This window comes from Nerophis lumbriciformis, linkage group LG21 (genome assembly GCF_033978685.3).
Source record: "Nerophis lumbriciformis linkage group LG21, RoL_Nlum_v2.1, whole genome shotgun sequence".
NCBI classification, from domain to species: Eukaryota; Metazoa; Chordata; class Actinopteri; order Syngnathiformes; family Syngnathidae; genus Nerophis; species Nerophis lumbriciformis.
The window spans coordinates 14831031-14856240 of NC_084568.2; the positions used below are offsets into that span (position 1 = coordinate 14831031).

The 25210-nt window shown below is 38.1% G+C and overlaps 1 protein-coding gene across 9 annotated transcripts in view; it reads left to right on the forward strand.

Annotated features, from left to right (window-relative positions):
• The window catches only part of LOC133621072 (CUGBP Elav-like family member 3), a 129983-nt gene that overhangs the window by 79150 nt on the left and 25623 nt on the right, over nt 1-25210 (forward strand). For 8 of the 9 annotated variants that reach the window (XM_061982892.2, XM_061982895.2, XM_061982897.2 and 5 more), the window contains 6 exons: nt 12834-12882; nt 20965-21093; nt 24047-24126; nt 24221-24376; nt 24663-24807; nt 24899-25042. In XM_061982892.2, coding sequence (XP_061838876.1) covers nt 12834-12882; nt 20965-21093; nt 24047-24126; nt 24221-24376; nt 24663-24807; nt 24899-25042 — 703 coding nt within the window. The remainder of the gene's footprint in view (nt 1-12833; nt 12883-20964; nt 21094-24046; nt 24127-24220; nt 24377-24662; nt 24808-24898; nt 25043-25210) is intronic. The other variant, XM_072915554.1, reaches the window with a different exon arrangement.

A 25210-nucleotide genomic window follows, 5' to 3' on the forward strand; every position in this document is an offset into this window, starting at 1 on the left:
TGTATTGAATGAATAGAGAATCATTTTGAATCGGTAAAAAACCCGTTTTTGAATCGAGAATCGTGTTGAATTGAAAAAAAAAAATCGATTTTGAATCGAATCGTGACCCCAAGAATCGATATTGAATCGAATCGTGGGACACCCAAAGATTCACAGCCCTATTATTAAGCCCCGTTTCGGCCACACTAAATCATCGTTTAAGGTTCCCCTCCTTGGATAATTTTTTACACGGGTAAGTGCGCCAGCTATTTCTTGAATCTCCGGCTCTTAGCTTTGTATGGACTCATTGATCGTTTACAAACTGAGTTCGGAGAGGAAGTGACGCTAGAAAGGCCGTGCCCCACACAGGAAGTGACGTCAGAAAGAACGCGCCTCAGCCAGCTTCATAATAAAGTGGTTTTGTAATTCGGAGCTAACCACTGGAAATATGGAGGCGAGTCATCCAGACATGCCCGTGTTTCTCATACTTCTAAATGTACAGACGCTTGTGGAAATCACACATGAATACCTTAAGAGAAAGCTATTGCAGCTATTTTGGATACAACACTTTTCAGACGGCAAGAAAACTTTCGAATATCCAGGTCAGCTGTGATTCTATTTACCGAAGGAGAGACAACGACAATGCGTGTTCCCGTGGATGTGATAAAAAAGGTAGTGTGTGCTTTGTAGTACATGGCCGTCGAGGGAAGACTACGGAAGAAGGCAAATGCTTTTGGACTGGCAAAGCAGACTGTATCAGTTGTTGCCCGGCGGACGGAGGGCGGGAGGGGGTCTTAAACGACCATTGTGTGTGTGTGGACAAGGATAGGGTTAGGTGGGATTTACCCTGGATAACCTTAGTATAAAAGGATATCTCCAGATCTGCAGTTTTGTACATAACACATTCCCTAGGTTTCCAGATTTACCGACTGATACAGTTTTAGATGTGTTTCTGACACCGCTTCCAACCTTAAAAAGGTCGATTACACCTATTTATAACCACATTTTTCTTTTACGCCCTGAGTCTCTAAATTCGATTAAGTCACTTTATGACTGTATCTGAGGAGAACCGGACAGAGGTTTTGAGTAGAGTTCATAAGTCTTATTTTTTTGCTAGACACAGCAAGCTAATAAATATTATTGTACCAAGGTCCGACTGCCAAGGTCCGACTGGCTCAGATGTATGACGTAATATTGGTATTATGTGATGGGTGTCAACAGTCTCCAGCTAACGTATACATGTGTTTTGGCTTTGTCCGTCCCTGTGCAGCTATTAGGCTGACATTTTAGTACTTTGTCTTTGGTAATTGGAGAAAAGATTGAGTCGAATCCTCTAAGCCGCATGCGGCTCTTTAGCGCCGCCCTAGTGGCTCCCTGGAGCATTTTTAAAAATGGATTGAAAATGGAAAAAGATGGGAGGGGGGGGGAAATTGTTTGTTTTAGTATGGTTTTTATTTGAGGACAAACATGACACAAATCTTCCCAATTGTTAGAAAGCCCACTGTTTAATATGTTTGTGTGTATGTTTCACTGATGAGAGTATTTGGTGTACATCGTTTTGTCCTACTAATTTCGGCGGTTCTTGAACTCACCATAGTGTGGACTGTGATGCAACAGTTTGTTTACATCATGCTTGCCAACCTTGAGACCTCCGATTTCGGGAGGTGGGGGGCGTGGTCGGGGGTGGCGGGGGGGGGCGTGGTTGGGGGCGTGGTTAAGATATATATATATATATATATATATAAGAAATACTTGACTTTCAGTGAATTCTAGCTATATATATATATATATATATATTTTATTACATATATATATATATAAATAAAATAATTACTTGAATTTCAGTGTTCATTTATTTACACATATACACACACATAACACTCATCTACTCATTGTTGAGTTAAGGGTTGAATTGTCCATCCTTGTTCTATTCTCTGTCACTATTTCAGAACACACACATTATACAAATATACATTATAAAATCAATAAGAAAACGGGAGCTCTAATTTGGGAGTCTGAATTAGGATCAGAAGTTCCTATATAAACATTGCGCACTCACGTCGCCTTTTTGTATTGATTACTGCAGCTGTGCACTGGATTCATTCACAAATACAAACGACAACTCACAAACACTTTAGAGTTAGGCTCCACCATCAGAATGTGTACTTAAACTTATAAAGATCACATGGATATTATTCAGTGAGTTAAACTAAGCTGTTATACAGGAGGAAAAAGCACACAGGACGTTTCAATTGTTCACAGACTGGTCGCGCTCATCAGAATGACAAGACACTTCCGGTCTGCAGGTGATAGCATTCAATTGGGAAGAAACGCCCTACTGCCCCCTACTGACCAATGTGAATACTGATAAATGTGTAATGACAGCTCCAAAAACGAATTCAAACCACAAAGTAAAATAAATAAATCAACACAAAAATGTGACACATTATGGGTGGGTCACATATGCATGTACAGTAGATGGCAGTATTGTCCTGTTTAAAAGTGTCACAACATTGCTGTTTACGGCAGACGAACTGCTTTACGGTAGACGAAGACTTGACTGCTGTTGTTGTGTGTTGTTACCGTGCTGGGAGGACGTTAATGAAACTGCCTAACAATAAACCCACATAAGAAACCAAGAACTCGCCCTCGATCATTAGCTGTTTATATTGTGGGAAAGCAGACGTGAGAACAGGCTGTCAACACGTCACTCAGGTCCGCATGGAGCTGGAGGGGGCGTGGCCTCCAGCTCCGCCTGAATTTCGGGAGATTTTTGGGAGAAAATTTGTCCTGGGAGGTTTCCGGGAGAGGCGCTGAATTTCGGGAGTCTCCTGGAAAATCCAGGAGGGTTGGCAAGTATGGTTTACATGTAAAATCTTCCACACCTTCTTTGTCTCATTTTGTCCACCAAAAGTTTTATGCTGTGCGTGAATGCACAAAGGTGATCTTTGTTGATGTTATTGACTTGTTGGAGTGCTAATCAGGCATATTTGGTCACTGCATGACTGCAAGCTAATCAATGCTAACATGCAATTTAGGCTAGCTGTATGTACATATTGCATCATTATGCCTCATTTGTAGGTATATTTGAGCTCATTTAATTTCCTTTACTTATGTCCTCTGCGTATTTAATTTATATTTGCATGTCTCATGACACATTATCAGTATGGGGGACGGCGTGGCGCAGTGGAAGAATGGCCGTCCGCGACCCGAGGGTCCCTGGTTCAATCCCCACCTAGTACCAACCTCGTCATGTCCGTTGTGTCCTGAGCAAGACACTTCACCCTTGCTCCTGATGGGTGCTGGTTAGCGCCTTGCATGGCAGCTCCCTCCATCAGTGTGTGAATGTGTGTGTGAATGGGTAAATGTGGAAGTAGTGTCAAAGCGCTTTGAGTACCTTGAAGGTAGAAAAGCGCTATACAAGTACAACCCATTTATCATTTATCATTATCATGTAATATTGGCTGCATTTCAGATAGTTGTTTGTGTGCCATGTTGTTCCAGACCACAGCAAACGTTACCTAGCGTGCCAAAGATTGTAATAAATCTATGAAAAGAAGACATTTTCCTTTAAGTTGGACACACACATCTATACCTTTGGCCATTAAAAGCCAGTAATTTCCAGGAGTTATCTCACCTATATAGTTTCTAATGTTGTAAAAATGTGTAGAATAAATATTAAATTTCAACATTTCTGTCAACAAAGATTTGCTTCAGCCTGCAACACATAGTCATTTTGATAGTAGGCTATTAGCTAATATAGACATTTACGTCATGTGTTGCCTTCATCATAACACTTACCGTATTTTTCGGAGTATAAGTCGCTCGGGGTATAAGTCGCAGCGCCGAAAATGCATAATAAAGAAGGAAAAAAACATATAAGTCGCACTAGAGTATAAATCGCATTTTTTGGGGAAATGTATTTGATAAAAGCCAACACCAAGAATAGACATTTGAAAGGCAATTTAAAATAAATAAAGAATAGTGAACAACAGGCTGAATAAGTGTACGTTATATGATGCATAAATAACCAACAGAGAACGTGCCTGGTATGTTAACGTAACATATTATGGTAAGAGTCATTCAAATAACTATAACATATAGAACATGCTATACGTTTACCAAACAATCTGTCACTCCTAATCGCTAAATCTCACATGAAATCTTATACGTCTAGTCTCTTACGTGAATGAGCTAAATAATATTATTTCATATTTTACGGTAATGTGTTAATAATTTCACACATAAGTCGCTCCTGAATATAAGTCCAAACTATGAAAAAAAACTGCGACTTATAGTCCGAAAAATACGGTATATACGGCTTTTAATTTTTTGTGGCTCCAGACAGATTATTTTTTTGTATTTTTGGTCCAATATGGCTCTTTCAACGTTTTGGGTTGCCGACCCCTGCTCTAAGCGAACTATTTGGGGTAGCCCCTCTGTCATCTTCTCTGAGCAAATTTCAAAAGAATCTTGTAAGAATCTTTCTCCCCCTCCATTTTTCTGCATTCTTTCGTATCTCAAGTTATCATTACGTATATGTATTGTTGCATTTGAACAACTGTATTGTTGATAATAAAGGTAAAGTATTGGTAGTGTTCTTTATCAATAGCGCTATTTCTATTAGTATTTCTATTGATCCATTTGTAGTGTAATAATGCTCATTGTCATTTCTGTATTATTTTTTATTTTTCGCTAACTGCTTATTTGCTATTACTTTTACCATCATATTTGTACATGTCGTATTTGCTGATGTTGCTCTATTGTTGTTGTTGTTTCCTGTTGTTGTTTTTGTCTCTCTGTCTAATCCCCCTCTTGTCCCCACAATTTCCCCCTCTGTCTTCTTTTTTTTCTCTTTCTATCCCCTCCTGCTCCGGCCCGGCTGCACTAAATGATAATATAAATACATTTAATAAAGTCAAATACAAATAAGGCAACAAGAGAAGTATCCTACACTTCTCTTTTGTAAAGTAAATCTGAACCGCCGACATGGGCATCTACATCAACTATATGATTTGCCTGAGAAGCTGGACAGAACAAAAAAAAAAAAAAAGAATCTTGTAGTGTTCACTACTTTTATTGGCTCGAAGACTCATTGTGTTGAATTGTTAGGCAACAGCGCCTCCTAAAAAATGTGTTCTGTATTTTATGTGCTTGTTCTAGTTTTGAAAAAGGAAAACAATCTGAAGTTGTCTTTATTTTTAAGTTATCGTGCCGGGATTTTACCAGTCCGGCCCACTTGGGAGTAGATTTTTCTCCATGTGGCCCCCCATCTAAAATGAGTTTGACACCCCTGCTCTAACCACAAAGCCACTGAGCAGGTTATGATTGTGACCGTTTATCGTTACATCCCTAAAACAGAAACAAAATGCCAGCTTTTACGGTGTGACATTGGCTTGTGAAAGTAAAAATCAGTGGTTCTCATCATTCGAGACTCACTGTCCTGAACCTGTTGTTTTGAAAGCAATTGTCACTGCCAGATGAGTGCACATGTCAATAACCTGCTTCACTGGATGTTTTATAAAAGGCAAATAAACGCCACATCTCTTACAGCTCTCATGTGCCAATTTTGCGAGAGTGAAGCTTATTGATTTCTCCTGAGGGGGGAGGTACTGTCAAGGTGGCACAATTTCTTTGTTTACCAGAGGATCCCAGCAGTCGCCCTTGGCAACCAGGATCCTTGTTTACCTACCTAGTGTGCCGTCATACAATCGCCATGGCGACCAGCCGGTTGCCTTGACAATTTTCCGATGCTGTCGTTTGGCAGAAGCAACGTGCACCTTCTAACCTGCTGTCTCCTCTCATCCCCTCGCCCGTGCTTAATATCACATTCATGGACTGACGCGTCAACATGTCAATTAGAGCAAAAATACTCAAAATAGGAATCGATGGATGCTGTTCCTGAGAGTCAGCCAGTCACAAAGACTGCCTTGAATAGGCTTAATGAAGGGAGAAATGGAAGAGGTGATGGATAGATTGAAGGATAGACTAAAGGTTAGCGGACACAAATCTGGCTACAATCAGCCTTCTCTGCAACACAGCAGCAGATCAATGAACAAGACGTGACTGATCGATGACTTGATAGTGCAAGATGGATGGACAGCGGTGAGACCAGCACTGGGAAATGATGGATGGATGGATGAACGGCTGGACGGATGCGCAGAGAAGTGCGAATTCCAAGGTCATAGAAAAGACTGTTTGTATTTTCTGTAAGTTTATGTTAAAGCTGACAGCCCCAGTCAATAAAGGTGCGAGGTGAGAAATGTGCATCTTCCCCGAAAGACACATTATGCGTGTGTGTACGCGGACAATGTGTTTGCACCTGTGATGGCCTTGCCTTAGATCAATAGCTTGTGGTGACAGCTAAGAGCTGATTAATCAAACGTATGGATCAGTCTCTCCCAGCTCTGCCCTCTGCTCAATTACCAGCTTCATTACATTGCCTTAACACCCCGCTGGGACCCTTTTCTCTTCTCTCTCAACCCCTCCCTGTTGCCTCTTTCCTCATCCTCCTTTCCCATGGCCATCCTCCAGTCATGTGCTTTGCTTTATGTCCTTCCTACTCTTTTTCCAACTCTGCATCGAGTTCATTCGTGTTGTGGCTGCACCGTTAAGTACATTCATTAATTCAGCAGCATTGATTTTTGCAGTAGGTGATAACATTAATGTTACACATACCTTGGTTTTTATACGCCCCACTTTTTGTATCATTTGGATTTTCAAAGAAAATGTTTGCTAGAATGTAGCCCTGGTTTTTGTATCAGGTGTCAGCAACCCAAAATATTGAAAGAGCCATATTGGACTAGGGTTGTACGGTGTACCGGTATTAGTATAGTACCGCGATACTAATGAATCATATTCTGTACTATACCGACTCTTTCGTTGTTTTAAAATGTATATTATGTTTATAAAGTCAGGAAATATGTCCCTGGACACATGAGGACTTTGAATATGACCAATGTATGATCCTGTAACTACTTGGTATCGGATTGATACCCAAATATGTGGTATCATCCTAAACTAATGTCAAGTATTAAACAACAGAAGAATACGTGATTATTACATTTTAACAGAAGTGTAGATAGAACATGTTAAAAGAGAACGTAAGCAGATATTAACAGTAAATGAACAAGTAGATTAATAATTCATTTTCTACCACTTGTCCTTAATTATTTTGACAAAATAATAGAATGGAAAATGACACAATATGTTACTGCATATGTCAGCAGCTAAATTAGGAGCCTTTGTTTGTTTACTTACTACTAAAAGACAAGTTGTCTAGTATGTTCACTATTTTATTTAAGGACAAACTTGGAATAATAAACAAAACCCTAAGATTTTTTGTTAAAATAAAGCCAATAATGCCATTTTTGTGGTCCCCTTTATTTAGAAAAGTACCGAAAAGTATCGAAGTTATTTTGGTACCGGTACCAAAATATTGGTATCGGGACAACACTATATTGGACCAAAAATAAAAAAAAAATAAAAACCTTAACACCTTATATAAGTGTTATAATGAAAGCAACAGATAATGTAAGTGTCTATATTAGCTATATTAGCCTACTATCAAAATGACTATGTGTCGCAGGCTGACGCAAATCTTTGTTGACAGAAATGTTGAAATGTAATATTTTTTCTACACATTTTTACAACGTTGGAAAACATTAGTGAAACAGCGGCTTCTGAGAGGGTGAGATAACTCCTGGAAATTACTGTCTTAGAATGGCCAAAGGTATAGATGTGTGTGTCCAAGTTAAAGGAAACGACAGGCTGTCTTCATCTAATGGATTTATTACAATCTTTGCAAGCTGGGTAACTTTTGCTGTGGTCTGGAACAACATGGCACACAAACAACTATCAGAAATGCATTCAATATTACACATACCTTGGTTTTATATGCCCCACTTTTTGTATCATATGGATTTCCAAAGAAAATGTTTGCTAGAATGTAGCCCTGGTTTTTGCATATGTCCACATTAGGGGTCGGCAACCCACAATATTGAAAGAGCCATGTTGGACCAAAAATATAAAAAAAAACTGTATGGAGCCGCAAAACTTAAAAGTCTTATATAAGTGTTATAATGAAAGCAACAGATGATGTAAGTGTCTGTATTAGCTATGTTAGCCTACTATCAAAATTACTATGTGTCGCAGGCTGACGCAAATATTTCAAAGTGACCCCACCCCAATTTTTGTCCCAGTCCACCCTTGCTTAAAAGTCACGTCTCATGCTTGTGAACCTGATATTGTGTACGGTCTTGCCTCGTCACACCCCTAATACCAACAATACCAATATATCACCAGATCGATATTTTTCTATAGCTTTACTGTACCCTGCGAGGTAACAATAGAACATATCCCCCGTATTGATGTCTTGTCCCGGCCCTAATAAGGGTACGTCAATGCTTTCCTTTGTTTCTCTCAACTCCCAAACACAAACATGGGAGTATCCACCACCACGTTGTTGTTTTCAACACTCGGTCCGACATTTCTTTCTCTGGAACTCCTTCCTCGCCCTTTTTTTCCCTCTTGCCTTTCTTGACTCTTTCATCGCCATCATTCTGCATCCCTCCTCCTCCCCGCATGCACCCCCCCATCCCTGTGGCATTAACACTGTCTCGTTGCCTCAGTGCTATGACTAAGCACTGAGTGTGCACCCGTGTGTGTGTGTGTGTGTGTGTGTGTGTGTGTGTGTGTGTGTGTGTGTGTGTGTGTGTGTGTGTGTGTGTGTGTGTGTGTGTGCGCGCGCACTGAAGGGCTATGCTGAACATGTGTGTGCATGCATGCATAATAAATCCATGGCGATGGATCTCAGTAGTCGTGACATTTTTTAGACAGAGAGAGTCACGACTGAATCATGCTTGCCTCCTCCCATTCTTTCTGTCTCTCTCTCTCTCTCTCTCTCTCTTCTTTTTGAATCATCCTCTCGAGCGCCAGCTTTGCTTTCATCCTCCCACTCTCTTTTCAGTCTTTCAGTCCCACTCGTCTATGCCGTCCCTGCTTCTGCTTCTACCTCTTGGCCTTCCATCTGCCCTTTATGTCGCTCCAAAGTCAGCTGGGGGTCCTCTAGGCCTGGTCCTTCTTCTCTAGCTTTCTGTTTTTTTGTTTTTTTTAAAGACTGTAGCTCTCAGCTTCACACTTGTCATTTCATCCCCCTGTTGTCTTCTCTTTATCTCCACCTACTCTTGTCCCTCATCTAATCCGTAGTTGCCCTGTAATCCAGATCAACTGGCCTTCATTCCTAATCTTGTCACTTCTCAATCCCCCACGGTACTCCACTCTGATTGTGCTGTATGACAGACAGAAAGGGCAAGGTTTTGTGTGTGTGTGTGTGTGTGTGTGTGTGTGTGTGTGTGTGTGTGTGTGTGTGTGTGTGTGTGTGTGTGTGTGTGTGTGTGTGTGTGTGTGTGTGTGTGTGTGTGTGTGTGTGTGTGTGTGTGTGTGTGTGCTCTTGCATTTCTACCCTTCTTGAGACATCAACAAGGAAAAGTACCTTCCTTATGAGGACCGGTAAACATGTTAAGACCAAAATCATGGTCCCAATACGGAAAACCATTGCATCTAATAGGGAGCCAAATACTAGAGTTTGTGAACATTGCTCCAAAGTCAGGATTTTTCAATCAATCAATGTTTATTTATATAGCCCTAAATCACAAGTGTCTCAAATTGGCCGCACAAGCCACAACGACATCCTCGGTTCAGATCCCATTTTTGGTTGATTTAATGTGCATACAAAGGTAAACATTGACAGGTGCAAAGGCAGCAATATATGATCAAACAAGACCGCAGCTAAAGAAGGACTTCTCTATTCATCCCCGGAAAAACCCGCCTGGTGAACAGCTGATTTTACGACTTCCGGTGCTGAACAAATACACTACGGTACTAAGACTATAGTGGCCATTAACAGTTAGCTTCTACAGCTGGGTTGCCCAAAGTGCGGCATAGGAGCCATCTGTTGTCCGTGACTCGTTTGTCATCGGCCTTAAGCACATTACGAAAACCAAAAAATAGAGATCTCATTTGGTGGTGACATCTGTCAAAATTAGGGTGGTCCCAAAATGGAGGGATTTTTCATATTGACTGTGTGACGGTTTTAAAAGTGCTCCCCCTCTGGTCAACATATGAAATAACAAGTTTTGTTTTTTTAAATGTGAAGTGCTGATCTGTTTCAGATTAATTACGATTCTTATTTGTAACTATTCTTTATCGGTTAAAAAATAATCAAAAATCTATGTTTTTTGGGGGTTTTTTTACAATCGGTCCTGTCCAGCCATTTAGGCAAATCATATTGTTGATGTAGATGCCCATATTTGCTTTACAGATTTACATTAGAAAAGAGAAGTTTTGGATAGCCTTGCTGCCTTGGGGGACGGCGTGGCGCGGTTGGTAGAGTGGCTGTGCCAGCAACCTGAGGGTTCCTGGTTTAATCCCCAGCTTCTACCAACCTAGTCACGTCCGTTGTGTCCTTGAGCAAGACACTTCACCCTTGCTCCTTATGGGCCGTGGTTAGGGCCTTGCAAAGCGCTTTGAGTACCTTGAAGATAGAAAAGCGCTATACAAGTATAACCCATGTACCATTTACCATTGCCTCATTTGTATTTGACTTTTTGGGTACATTTCTTTTCAAACAAAACCAGTTTTCTTTTAAGTAATGTAGAAATCGACCAGTTACTTATTTTATAGCGGAATGTATTTAATTATAAAACTGGTATCCAATGTTATTGAAAAAGTGTAGGTTTTGAATCAAGAATCGATTCTGAATTGAATTGATACCCCCAGGAATTGAATCGTATCTTGTGGTGCCCCAGGATTCACAGCCATAGTTTACAGCTTTAAATCAAGGGTGTCCAAAGAGTGGACATGCTCCCCCTTGTCAGGGAAGAAAACAACAGTAAAAATATAACAAAAAAAGACATAATGTAATAAGAAAAAGCTGAAATGTTAGTACTAATTAATAATGAAACACTTTGGGCCTGATTTACTAGGATCCAAATGCCACGCGCTAGACAGCGTGTGCAAACTATAAAATAGCCTCTACTATTAGTGGACGTGTTGCCTGTGTAATTGAAAAGTAGTGCAGACCGCCTTATTTAGATGAGGACTTTGCATGCATATGGGGCTTTTAACATGGAGACGTACATTTTCTGCACATTCATGTTATCATGCTCCTACCTGTGTACAATGTGTTGAACCAGCAGCACACATCTATAAACTGCAACACCTTGTCTGAATCGCAATCTAGACAACACACACATGTGCACACGAGCTATGTGCACATGGACACCTTTAATCGGATTAAAAGCCTTACCGGAATGAAAATGATTCATGTAAACGCACACTATTCGGAATATTCCGACCAGATCACACACGCTCGGATTAAAATTGAATTCCGATCGAGACGGGTGGTTTACGCCGAAAGTCATTCGGATTGTAGCGCATGAAAACACATCTTCCGAAATTCGGGTTAGAGTTATCCTTCCTGTGCATATCTTTGATGCTTTGATGCTAGTGCTAACTGCTATCCTCAAACACAAATTGTCGTAACATAAAGACATGCCGCAACCCGTACATAATCACAACATAAAAAGCACAGAAAAGCTCCATTTCAAAAAGAAAGGTAAAACAAAAGTAGTGAACATAAGGAAAACATTACAAATAAATACCGTGATAACGTCGGACAAGCAGAAATGCACAAAGCCATGTTTTTTTTTTTTTACAGTGGAAGTCACTGCTTCTTCAACCCATGCAGTGAGCAAAAGATGGTGCCATAGCAAACATAATAGTTCACCTTTCCGTTTATGCTAGTTTCTGCGCATGTCAAAGTAAAGTTTTCTGATTTAAGGTGCGATACATGAAAATGCACATCATAATCAGATCATTTGTTTCAGGGTGCATGTAACATTTTAATCCGCATGATGATCAGATTAAATAAATGTTGTCCATGTACACGTGGCCGTTGAGACTTAAGGCGGTGAATCACATCACCAGAGACTCAAACACAAGAAAAGGAAATATGTATTTTCATGTTGGATATAATATTAAGAGATATATCTCCAAAATTATAAACATTTATTACATTTTTCTAAAAGCCAGGAGACACCAAAACACATCGATTTGATTCACTTTAGTCAGCCCCGTAAGTCCTACAGCAGCTATAGAATTATAAAAGGAAATTGCTGAATTGACGATATGTCTAATAGTTTTGATTTCTGTCAGTCCAAATATGTTGAAACTCGCGTAGGACGGAGGATTCTCTTTCCATCGTCTGTGTTTGCAGCGTGAGCACCTCTTTTTCACAGCCGTGTCCGTCAGACAGACAGAAAATGCAACTCATCGGTGATGATTGTTGATAAATCATATTGCATATTTGCATCTTCTCTCTGGTATTGTCTATGTTTTGACGATCAGCATATATTCTGCATAGTAATGAAGACGGAGACACAAAATGGATTGCACGCCATATTTTGGTCACGCAATTCACTTTGCACACGTTTAGTAGATCAGCGTTGCGTGTGCTATCAGGTTTGCACCTGTTTTCGTACACGCAAACCTTTACTAAATCAGGCCCTTTGTCACCTATAACACCAAGCTGACACAAAGTTTTGACTGTTTTTAGTATTTTTAGAAAAAAATATAAAAAATGGCCCCTGCATTGTTTGACTTTTTAGTATGTGGCCCTTGTGGGTTTGGACACAACTGCTTTAAATTAAACTATCAGTGTCAAAAAGTGGCAACAAGGAGACATTGTATTATTGTTGTTTTTTTTGCTTGTTTGCCGACTATTATTGCATTTCAATAAGGACATGTGACCAATGACCACCTGTGTTGACGACGCTTGTTTCCTCGTCCTACAGATGAATCGGCCAATCCAGGTGAAACCAGCAGACAGTGAGGGCAGAGGAGGTGAGTCACACACACACACACACACACACACACACACACACACACACACACACACACACACACACACACACACACACACACACACACACACACACGTATTATTCACAGAGTGACATAGAGAAGGCTCCGAGTCCAATTGGATCAGACAGAGATGGAGAGTGGTCATCAGGGGAACTGGCACTTGCTTATGTGGAGACTCTCCTTGTTGCAGGCCCAAAGTAGTGAATACTGCTCCCTGGTGGTCACCAGAGGTAACTACCATAACAATGAAAAAAACAAATTACACTTAAGAAGGTATATGTATGTATATGTGTAACAATCGTTAGTTGCAGTCCTTATATATATATATATATACACAGAAATATATATATATATATATATATATATATATATATATATATATATATATATATATATATATATATATATATATATATATATATATATATATATATATATATACCGTACACAGAAATATATATATATATATATATATATATATATATATATATATATATGTATGTATGTACACACAGACATATATATGTGTGTGTGTGTATTAGTGTTGTCCCGATACCAAAATTATTTTTGATACTTTTCGGTACTTTTCTAAATAAAGGGGACCACAAAAAATTGCATTATTGGCTTTATTTTAACCAAAAAAATATTAGGGCACATTAAACATATGTTTCTTATTGCAAGTTTATCCTTAAATAAAATAGTGAACATACAAGACAACTTTTATTAGTAAGTAAGCAAACAAATTTGTCAAAATTATTAAGGAAAAGTGGTAGAAAATGAATTATTAATCTACTTGTTCATTTACTGTTAAAATATGCCTCCTTTTTTCTTTTAACATGTTCTATCTACACTTCGGTTAAAATGTAATAATCACTTGTTCTTCTGTTGTTTGATACTTTACATTAGTTTTGGATGATACCACAAATTTGGGTATCAATCCGATACCAAGTCGTTACAGGATCATACATTGGTCATATTCAAAGTCCTCATGTGTCCAGGGACATATTTCCTGAGTTTATAAACATAATATACATTTAAAAAAACCCAAAAGAAGATGTTGTGATGCCAAAAAATATTGACGTAATCATAGTAGTATCGACTAGATTGGCGGACCGGTACTTTTCAAAGGCGGTATAGTACCGAAAATGATTAATTGGTATCACGGTACTATACTAATACTGGTATACCGCACAACTCTAGTGTGTGTGTATGAATGTATAAGTATATATATATATATATATATAAAATGTATGTATGTATATATATATATATATATATATATATATATTGTATGTATGTATGTATATATATATTGAGGTGAAAAAAATGTGAGTATTGTGTAAAAGTCCATTCATTTCAGCAATTGAACTTCAAATGTGAGACTAATATGTGATACAAAATTATTGGATGCAAAGTGAAATATGCCAGGCCTTTTTATTTGTTGTAATTTTCATTTTGATGACCACAGTTTACAGTGTTTGAAAACGCAACATTTGATGAGATGTTCAATTAGAGGTCTCCATAGGCTGTAAACCATGATCGTTAAAACGACATCAAAAGAAGGCTAGAAATAGGAGTCTGTGACATATGTTAGTTTCACCTTGTAAATCTAATTGCTGGAATAAACGAACCTTTGCAGGATATTCACATTTTTTGAGTTTCACCTGTATTCGGCGTGGGCGTGTCGTTCCGAATATCGACACCCAATGTAGTACAGTGTCAGTATATGATCGATGCAAACCTGTTAACATCAATATTTTTCTCATCAGTACAAAATATTTTTTTGTAGTTATTGTTATTATTAGCAGTAACTATATAGCCAATACAACTTGGTATTGTATTGATAACCACATTTAGGTAAATAATAGCAGCTAAAGCAGGATGCTAATGTTTTGACAATGACAATTTATTATTCCTTAATATAAATAATGGCATGCGGCTTAATAATCTTAACCGACTGACAGTACGGGATTAAATAAATTCTAATACAATAAGAGCCTGATCTACCTAAATACCTAAAACTAAAAAAATATACTAAGACTGCGTGTACCGTACAATTGATAACAAGTGCATAAGTAGTGCACCCCGCCCTATTTATTTGGAGTTTTTGTGTGTATTACACGCCGCAGCTGTCACCATGGAGACACTCATTTCCCCTCCACATTCATATCTTGACGCTCCTACCCATGGCCTTGTGCTGTGTTTTGAATCATGCAGCAGACAACTAGTGGAACACTGTGTTGGATCTACAACAGAACCTACTTTTTTTAGAGCGTTTAAGATGCGCTCTGGGAGGCCGAGAACTGTGAGCGTTTCATATGAAAAAACGAACGCGATCAAAAAACGCCATAGCAGACAGCAACCCGCATCAATCAAATTTGTTTTATCAGCCCATTAAGTCATGCAGCAAATATAAAATTAGAAAATGATATTGCTGCATGTTTTTGTTTACAGTATGACAGTCTCAAACTCGCTGTTTTATATGAATGGCACTTTACAGTGTTGTGTGCTGAGCTGAAGGAACCTACCAATCAGGGTGGGGGCGTATGGCTCCCGGGGGAAATGACGCACATTCCGGAAATGACGTTTTCCGCGCATTGAGACGTTCTTTGTGCGTCGGCTAAACACGACAGTGACCCCAAGTGGAATTAAAATGTATTCCACAGCGCCGACCATGTATTTAGTTTTTTCTTATCAATTCTTAATTTGTCATTCATGTTTTATCTTATTTGGTGTTAAAAAAAAATAAGAATGAAGACATTTGAGAAGATTGGAATTTTTTGATGTGGCCCAGCCTCACCCATATTCTGCTTACAGTGGCCCCAGGTAAATTGAGTTTGAGACCCCTGCTCATTAGGGTTGTACGGTATACCGGTACTAATAAAGTACGGCAGTACTAATTAAATAAAAGTTAAGTTAAAGTGCCAATGATTGTCACACACACACTCAATTATTCTCTGCAATTTGACCCATCACCCTTGTTCACCCCCTGGGAGGTGATCTTGTGGGTCTTGTTTTAGTCTCTGATCCAGTGCACGGTACCTCTGAGCGACTGATCTCTTGTGCCTGCAAATACACTTTGTCAGTTCACTATCAAACTTTTGGTGATTTAACCCCCAATTCCAACCCTTGATGCTGAGTGCCAAGCAGGGAGGTAATGGGTCCTATTTTTATAGTCTTTGGTATGACTCGGCCGGGGTTTGAACTCACGACCTACCGATCTCAGGGCGGACAAAACGGTATCATACTAATAATAATGAATTACATTTGTAACGCACTTTACATTTGTTAAAATCTCAAAGTGCTACAAAGTATTTAAAAAAAAGGTAAAAAATTAAAATAGAAAGTTAGAAAGAATATCCATCCATCCATTTTCTACCGCTTGTCCCTTTTGGGGTCGAGGGGGGTCGCTAGAGCCTATCTAATAGAAAATTAAGATAGAAATAAAAACATGAAAAACACTAGATAAACACTAGATAAAACATAGAAACACCTCTAAAACTGAAACTGCCTTTAAAACAAACCAGTACTATTTTTTTTTTAAATGTACGGACTATGCGGCGCGCCGTTGTCACGTCGTGACATTGCTGGAGCAGAGGCACATGTTCGGCAACGCACACGTACGCAGTACTTACAAGCAGACACGTCATGGAAACATAAGAGGCACATATGCTCAATTGCTGTTAAGTGACCAATGCTGTGCCCTGCTTTTTACCTGCGGGTGGGGCACAAAATGCGTTCATACACAGAGAAATGGCTCGCACACGGAGGCATATTTGGCTCAATCTAAACGTTCTTAAATCGAAAAGTTCGCGAAAGGAGGGGTTTGTAAATCGAGGTCCCACTGTACTACATTTTTTTCTTCGTGACCCACATTTGCAAAAAGGTTTGATTTAATCAACAATTTGTGAGTGTCAGGCTGCGGTCTGGATCTTTCCCGTTTACCTTTTATATTACTGTAAAGACAAGAAGTATGTGCAGGATAAAATACAACAGTTTCTCCAGACACAAGAAATAATGCAAGAAATTAACAAATCAAAAAATGTTCTTTTTTTAATCTTTAACAAAAAAAAATGTTATGTTTAATTAATCAGTCCAACAAAATAACACCATAATAATACAATTCCAAAACCAAACCCGGCCCAGCAACATTCAAAATAGCAATCGACAGAGCAATTGAGAGGACACACAAACATGACCCAAAACAATCCAAAAGTAGTCAAACAAAAATGAATAATATCAACAACAGTATCAATATTAATAAGAATTCCAACATAGCAGTGATTAGAAATCGCTCATTGATATTATCATCACAGCCATTTATAAATAATAAACAAAAACATTAAAAAAATGAACAATAGTGTCACAGTGGCTTACACTTGCATCACATCTCATAAGCTTGACAACACATTGTTAATTTAATAGTTAAAACAAATTTAAATGATGGATCCCATATTCCAATATATGACTCATTATTATCTAAACTAATCAGTTTTTTCCCCTGATATCATCTCCATAGCTTGTGTATAGCAGTCAGTATGAGTTAGACCATTAACATCTATCCATTTTTTTAATATTACCCTTTTTGTTATGATGCATATTGAAAGAAATGCATTTGTACTCTTTGATGACACGTTACTAAATTGATGCAGATCACCAAGAATACAAGTTAGCAGTGTCATTGGGATGTTTATATTTAGGAATGTGATTGCTTCTGTTACCCCCTCCGAGGTCTTAATCAAGGCTCAAGTTGTTCGTTTTTCTCACACAGACATTTATTTCAGCCACGCCTTCTTCTCGTTAACAACGATGCCAAAACGATGCCAAATGAATGCCATCAGAACTAATAAATAAGAAAAACAGAACTTACAATTAGTCTGACATCAAATAAAAGAAAACACATTGATTTCACATACATTATCAGAAAGAATCATACCTCATTGGCCTCACAAACTCCGAGGGAATAAAGTTTATTTTGAAGCCGAGACTCAATTAACCTCTTCCATCAAATGCTTGCTGTCTCATGCTGCTTCCCTTATTCCGTCACATATTAATTGTCCCCCCAACAATGTGACCAAACCGGAACAAAAAATATGTTCCTCTCCAATTTACATGGGTTTTGTAACAAAAATAAAGTTAACATGTACTTGCATGAAATTACCAAAGAAAATGCATTTTTAATCACATTATATATTGCATCCGGCATATGCGGTCCTCTCCAAGGTTTCTCATAGTCATTCACATCGACGTCCCATTGGGGTTGTGAGTTTTTCCTTGCCCTTATGTGGGCTCTGTACCGCGGATGTCGTTGTGGCTTGTGCAGCCCTTTGAGACACTTGTGATTTAGGGCTATATAAATAAACATTGATTGATTGATTGATTTATCACATTATATGTAAATATTAACTTATATTTATACATTGTATTTATTTATTCTAACCAACTATGAAATTCTATAACATATATACAATGTGCTTCTGTCAGCAGCTACAGCTTCTTTTGTTGTTTTCAACCATAACTCTTTTATTCTCTGACATTCCCACAATAAATGAACAAGAGTTCCCCCAGCTGTCCGACACTTCATACATAACTTGCTATCTACTGCACCAATTTTAAACAGCTGAGAAGATGTAAATTGCAATCTATTCAAGATCTTAAATTGACTCAGCTTATTTTTAATGCTTCTAAAGGGCTTATTGGCATTTTTCCAATTATCATTCCATGATATGTCTCTTTCATCTAAAATATTTAATCATCCATTTCCGAACACATGCATCCTTTGCATTTCTAGTATGATTTTCATTTACTATTCCATAAAATCTTTTAATTAATTTCTTAATTGTATCTTGATTTAAAAAGTGCACAAATTATCATTGAACCTCAGTAAAACTAAAATAATGCTATTTGGTAACAGTAGAAGAGAAAGTCAAACACAAATAGACGGACTAGACATTGAAAAGGGGGAAAGTAAACACATTTTTGAGTGTAATAATTGATGATAAAAATGTACAACAATACATACATCAATAATGAATAAAGCTAAATATGTAATGGACCAAAAATCACTTCATACTCTCTACTGCTCGATAGTGTTACCATATCGGAGTTATTGTGGAGAAATATGGGAAACAACTACAAATGAGTCTTATACAGTATGTGTTATAATGAAGACAACAAATGATGTAAGTGTCTATATTAGCTTTATTAGCTTACTATCAAAATGACTTTAAAAGTCTTATATAAGTGTTATAATGAAGGCAACACATGATGTAAGTGTCTATATTAGCTTATTAGCCTACTATCAAAATGACTTTAAAAGTCTTATATAAGTGTTATAGTGAAGGCAACACATGATGTAAGTGTTTATATTAGCCTACTATCAAAATGACTTTAAAAGTCTTATTTAAGTGTTATAATGTAGGCAACATATGATGTAAGTGTCTATATTAGCCTACTATCAAAATGATTTTAAAAGCCTTATATAAGTGTTATAATGAAGACAACACATGATGTAAGTGTCTATATTAGCTTTATTAGCTTACTATCAAAATGACTTTAAAAGTCTTATATAAGTGTTATAATGAAGGCAACACATGATGTAAGTGTCTATATTAGCTTATTAGCCTACTATCAAAATGACTTAAAAAGTCTTATATAAGTGTTATAATGAAGGCAACACATTATGTAAATGTCTATATTAGCTTTATTAGCCTACTATCAAAGTGACTTAAAAAGTCTTATATAAGTGTTATAATGAAGGCAACACATGATGTAAATGTCTATATTAGCTTTATTAGCCTACTATCAAAGTGACTTAAAAAGTCTTATATAAGTGTTATAATAAAGACAACACATGATGTGTCTATATTAGCTTTATTATCCTACTATCAAAATGACTTAAAAAGTCTTATATAAGTGTTATAATGAAGACAACACATGATGTAAGTGTCTATATTAGCCTACTATCAAAATGACTTTAAAAGTCTTACATAAGTGTTATGATGAAGACAACGCATGATGTAAGTGTCTATATTAGCCTATTATCAAAGGCTGAGGCAAATCTTCGTTGACAGAAATGTTACATTTTAATTTTAATTTTATACATTTTTGCAACATTGGAAAACCGTAAAATGGAGGCTTCTCACAGGATGAGATAACTTCTGGAAATTACTGGCTCAGAATGGCCAAAGGTGTAGATGTGTGTCCAAGTTTAAAACGTTTGGTGGACAAAATGAAACAAAGGAGGAGTGGCATTAAACACATCCTTCTGTGGCAGCGTCGGAGAAAGTTGTACTTGTAAACAAACTACGATGAGTTCAAGGACCGCTGAAATTAGTAGGACAAAACGGGGCTTGCCAAATCCTCTCATTAGTGAAGCATGTTTAATATAAACAGTGGGATTTCTAACAATTAGGAAGGTTTGTGCCATGTTTGTTCTCCTACAGAAAATATATTAAAACAAAAAATATAGTGTTTGTTTTCATCTTTTTCCATTTTCACACATCTCTAAAAAAGGTCCAGGGAGCTACTAGGGCAGCGCTATGTGGCTCTAGGTTGCTGACCCCCGCCCTAGGTGAACCATAAATTACTTATTTATGAGAACTTAATTATTGTGTACATGTTTATACCTCTAATATTTATGTATCTAATAATTGTTTACTTATTTATTGTATATTAAATGATTTACTGATGTATTTATTCAGTGTTCTGTTACAAACCGATAACAAAAAAATGGGATAGAATTGCTATGATACGAAAAGTGGTAGGATTACAAAATCTCTGCTTCGTCCCACTCCTTTTTGGACGTGCTGTAATGAAACAACAGGAAAATATCTGATGCACTACATTCTAATTGTATTGCATGCATGTTCAAAATAAACATGAACTGTATGTAAACAATAAAGGTTAGGGAAATGCATCTGCTTCCATATCAATACAGCCATCTGTCCGTGGAGAAAGTGCACCAGCTACAATATGATTCTCAGCAGCCTCGCACATAAAGTAAATGAGCAGTATGCGGTTGAAGATTTCTTACTCACAATATTTCCCTTTATTTCTCAGAGGACAGGAAGTTGTTTGTGGGGATGCTGGGAAAGCAACAGAGCGACGAGGACGTGAGAAGGCTGTTTGAGCCCTTTGGCAGCATAGACGAGTGCACGGTGTTAAGAGGACCTGACGGCACCAGCAAAGGTAACATGCACATTATTGACTTGCCGCACATTAGAGGAATGAAATAAAAATGAAAAAGAGCAAAAAAAAAAAATACCTTAATACTAATTAAAATAATAAAAATAACATTTCACCTATAACACAAAGCTTGACTTTTTTTTTTTAGTTTGACATGCAAGCATCTCAAATAAAAATAATTAAAAGGTAATAAACAAAAATAGGTAAAAGTAAAACATGTTATAATAATTCTACTCTTGTCATCTATACCACCAGTGTTCGTAATAACGGCGTTATATAATACTTTCTCTAGTAATGAGTAATCTAATTCATTACTTTCATTACGTTGGCAAGACGTTTGATGTAACGTACTTTTGATGTGGTTGTGTGTCAACAAGACAGCAAGTTCATTGCAGGAAATATCTTTCTACTCATGATAGAAAATTAATTTGATATTAAATAGGAAGAGGCAACATCACACAGCAAACATGTAATATATACACACTACTACTACAAGGGAATAATGAACAGCATATCAATGATTTAAGTGAAACGCTTGACATCCAAACAATAGCCGTTTGTTGACGAGAAAATATGACGACCATCAAAGCACATTCAACCTCTTTATTAACCAGATTAAACCAGTTAAACTGCTGCTGCTAAGCTAACAAACTGAGCTAAAGTCCTGCTCAGAGCGCGCTCTTGCTGGCGTCACTTGGCAACAGGCACCGCCTTTTAAAGGCACACACACAAACTTTGCTCTCGTGAAACGTCTACGAACTGCATATGCCAGATATTTGAGTCTTTTTTTAAAGTAACGCATTAATTACTAATTATTTGGTAATTCATCTACTTTTTCGGTAAAGTAACGAATAACTATAATTACGGTACCGTACTTTCCGGGCTATAGAGCACTTCAGTTTTTAAGCCGCACCCACCAAATTTGAGAAATAATAAAAATGTGTACATATATTAGTCGCACTGGACAATAATCTGCAGAGATATTTAGGTACGAAAGATTTTGCAAATGCTTATATACACACGTTTACACACATTTTTGCTAATGCGAACAACGCTAGATTGATTACATTACGATAGCGCGTACAAATATGCATGAAAGCACTCCTACAGACATCACACATGGGACGGTTAAGTAAGTAAGAATTGTTTTTGTTATATTGTAAAACTTAAAAATGTTGCTTGGAGTGATGAATGAAGAATCCTTTCAAGCAGAAACGCTTGAGACCAGTGATTCTTTAACTGTGGTATGTGGGTTCCATCTAGTGGTACTCCAAAGAATCACTTAATTAAATATTCACACACAGTGTTGCTGTTCAAACTGTGTAATGTTACTGTGGTCAAAAATATTGAATATACTTGTTAAATAAAACCTCTTCCTTGTTTTTAATGAATACTTAGGCCCAATACGCTCCAATATTTTAACGTTGGTCATTATGGTGGTACTTGGAGGGCCAAAGTGTTTTCTGATTGGTGGTTTGTAATAAAAAGTTTGAGAACTACTACTATAGACGAATAGTAGACAAAACGGAATATACCGTATTTTCCGGACTATAGAGCGCACCGGCTTATAAGCCGCACCCACAAAATTTTAGAAGAAAAAATATTTTCCATATATTAGCCGCAGATATATATGTTGTGAAATTAGTTATTTACACAGAAGTATTTTGGAAATGTTTATGTGCTTATCCTAATTGTTTCCAAACAGTGTCTGTAACACTGCAGTAAAACGGCTGATCAAACAAAACAGAAGTCATCGTCATGGACCCACTAGCTGTGGAAGCTAGCTCTCTAATTAGCTAAACAGACTCAATAACTCCAAGGTGACGTGTCGGTGAATTTACTGAGGAATTTGTGAATCTGAAACAATACAAAAACAATGCCATTGTAAGTTAGCAATACTAACTCAGACACTCGTTAGCATATTAGCTAATTGGGAATTGTTTTAGTCAAATTGTGAAACTTACAAACATTGCTTGGAGTGAGGAAAGAGGAATCCTTTCAAGCAGAAACGCTATGGACGGTTTTAATTTTCAATTTGACGCAAAACAGGAAGTTAATTTTCAACTCGCACAACCTGCAGTGAGCAAACTTGTCCAAAAGATGGCGCCATAGCACAAACAATAACACACCATTTCAGTCCTCTGCTTGGGTTTGATGAAATCTATTAAAAGGAAAGTAATTTGTTTATCTGAGTCTTTAAATTAGTTTGCTTGTTGATGATTTTTGTTTGGTTTTGTATTGTGTGGTTATATTTATATGGTAATTATTATTCTGTGGCTGTAAATTGTTTGCTTGTTTTCTTATTGATGCTTTTATTTTTTTTCTGTATTGTGTAGTTATAATTATATGCTTTTACTTGTACTTGTATTGAGTTTGTGGACCCCAGGAAGACTAGTGGGTTGTTGTGGCAACCAGCTAATGGGGATCCTTAATAAAAATAAAAATAAAACCATAAAACATTATGGCAATTAGCGAAAGAAAAAAAAAATCCATAAATTAGCCGCACCGTTTTATAAGCTGCAGGGTCTAAAGTGTAGAAAAAAAGTAGTAGCTTATAGTCCGGAATTTACAATACCTCCGGTTCAAGGCAAGAAACGGGAAGTACATACTACCCGCAGCACGTGCAGTGAGCGAACTCGTCCAAAAGATGGTGCCATAGCACAAACAATAACACACCTTTTCAGTGTCTTTGTCGGTGTTGAAAAGTATTTGTTGAATACAAAACAGTAGTGAAGAAAAATCCATAAATTAGCCGCACCGTTTTATAAGCCGGAGGGTGCAAAGCGTAGGTAAAAGGTTTATAGTCCGAAAAATATCGAACATAAACCTGACTTGAATATTAATCTTTAGATAAATATAATACATATATTTTCCAAACCAAAGAAAATCTAAATGTTTTTATTATACAGTTTTTATATGTTTTGTTCCCTTACTGACTCTTGTTTTTCTTCTCCAGGGTGTGCGTTTGTAAAGTTCCAGGGCCACTCTGAAGCCCAGGCTGCAATAAACAGCCTGCACGGGAGCCGCACAATGCCTGTAAGTTCAGGACGTATTCGAAAAGTTTGAGTCCGCTCTGAAAACAAAACCGAACGGAGGGGGAAAAAAAAAAAAACATGCCATCTTCGCACAGGGCGCGTCATCCAGTCTGGTGGTGAAGTTTGCCGACACGGAGAAGGAGCGGGGGCTGAGGAGAATGCAGCAAGTGGCCTCCCAGCTGGGCATCTTCAGCCCCATGACGCTCAACTTCCCCGCCTACAATGCCTACACGCAGGCGGTCAATGCTCAGGCAAGTGCTGTACTCTCCAAAAGGATGTAATACGTTTCAAGAGGCTATCAGCGCTCTAATTGGGGGCTAACGTTATTACCCAGACAACAGGACATACGTCATCTGGCATTTAGCTTTCCTGCAACACACAGCCATTAACCCACTGACTCTGGCCATAATGGCCTCGTAATTAGATCTCTATTCATCTGGTCCTCTATCACTCGCTCTGCTTGTCCCTTGCTCGTATTTCTGCTTTTTTTATTTTTTTATTTAACTGTCTTTGTCTTTGTCCTCGCCCTCCCTGCAGCTCGTCCAGCAGCAGGCCCTGGTCGCCCAGTCAGCATATTTGTCCCCGGTGGCGACGGTCGCCGCCGTGCAGATGCAGCAGATGGCGGCGCTCAATGCCAACGGAATCATCGCCACGCCCATCACGCCCATCACGCCGTCATCAGGTAGACACGCACACACACACACACACGCACGCACACCGGCCCGTCGACGTAAGCACAGGCGGAGGCACTAAGCGGCCTGTGTGATCTTTAGGGACAAACACTCCGCCGACTATTGCAGCCACGCCTGTGCCAGCTCTCCCTCCTCCAATAGGTGTGAATGGCTACAGCACCGCGCCGACCAATGGCCAACAGGGAACCGAGACATTATACACCAATGGCGTTCACACATATCAAGGTATGTGAAGGAAATCAAAGAAGACATACATGACGTTTTTTACACGTATGACTGATTACTCAGCCCTTTGAGACTTTTGTGATTTAGGGCTATATAAATAAACATTGATTGATTGATATTCTCTCACAATAAGAACTAAACACCAATTAATTTTGCCTTTACACACAG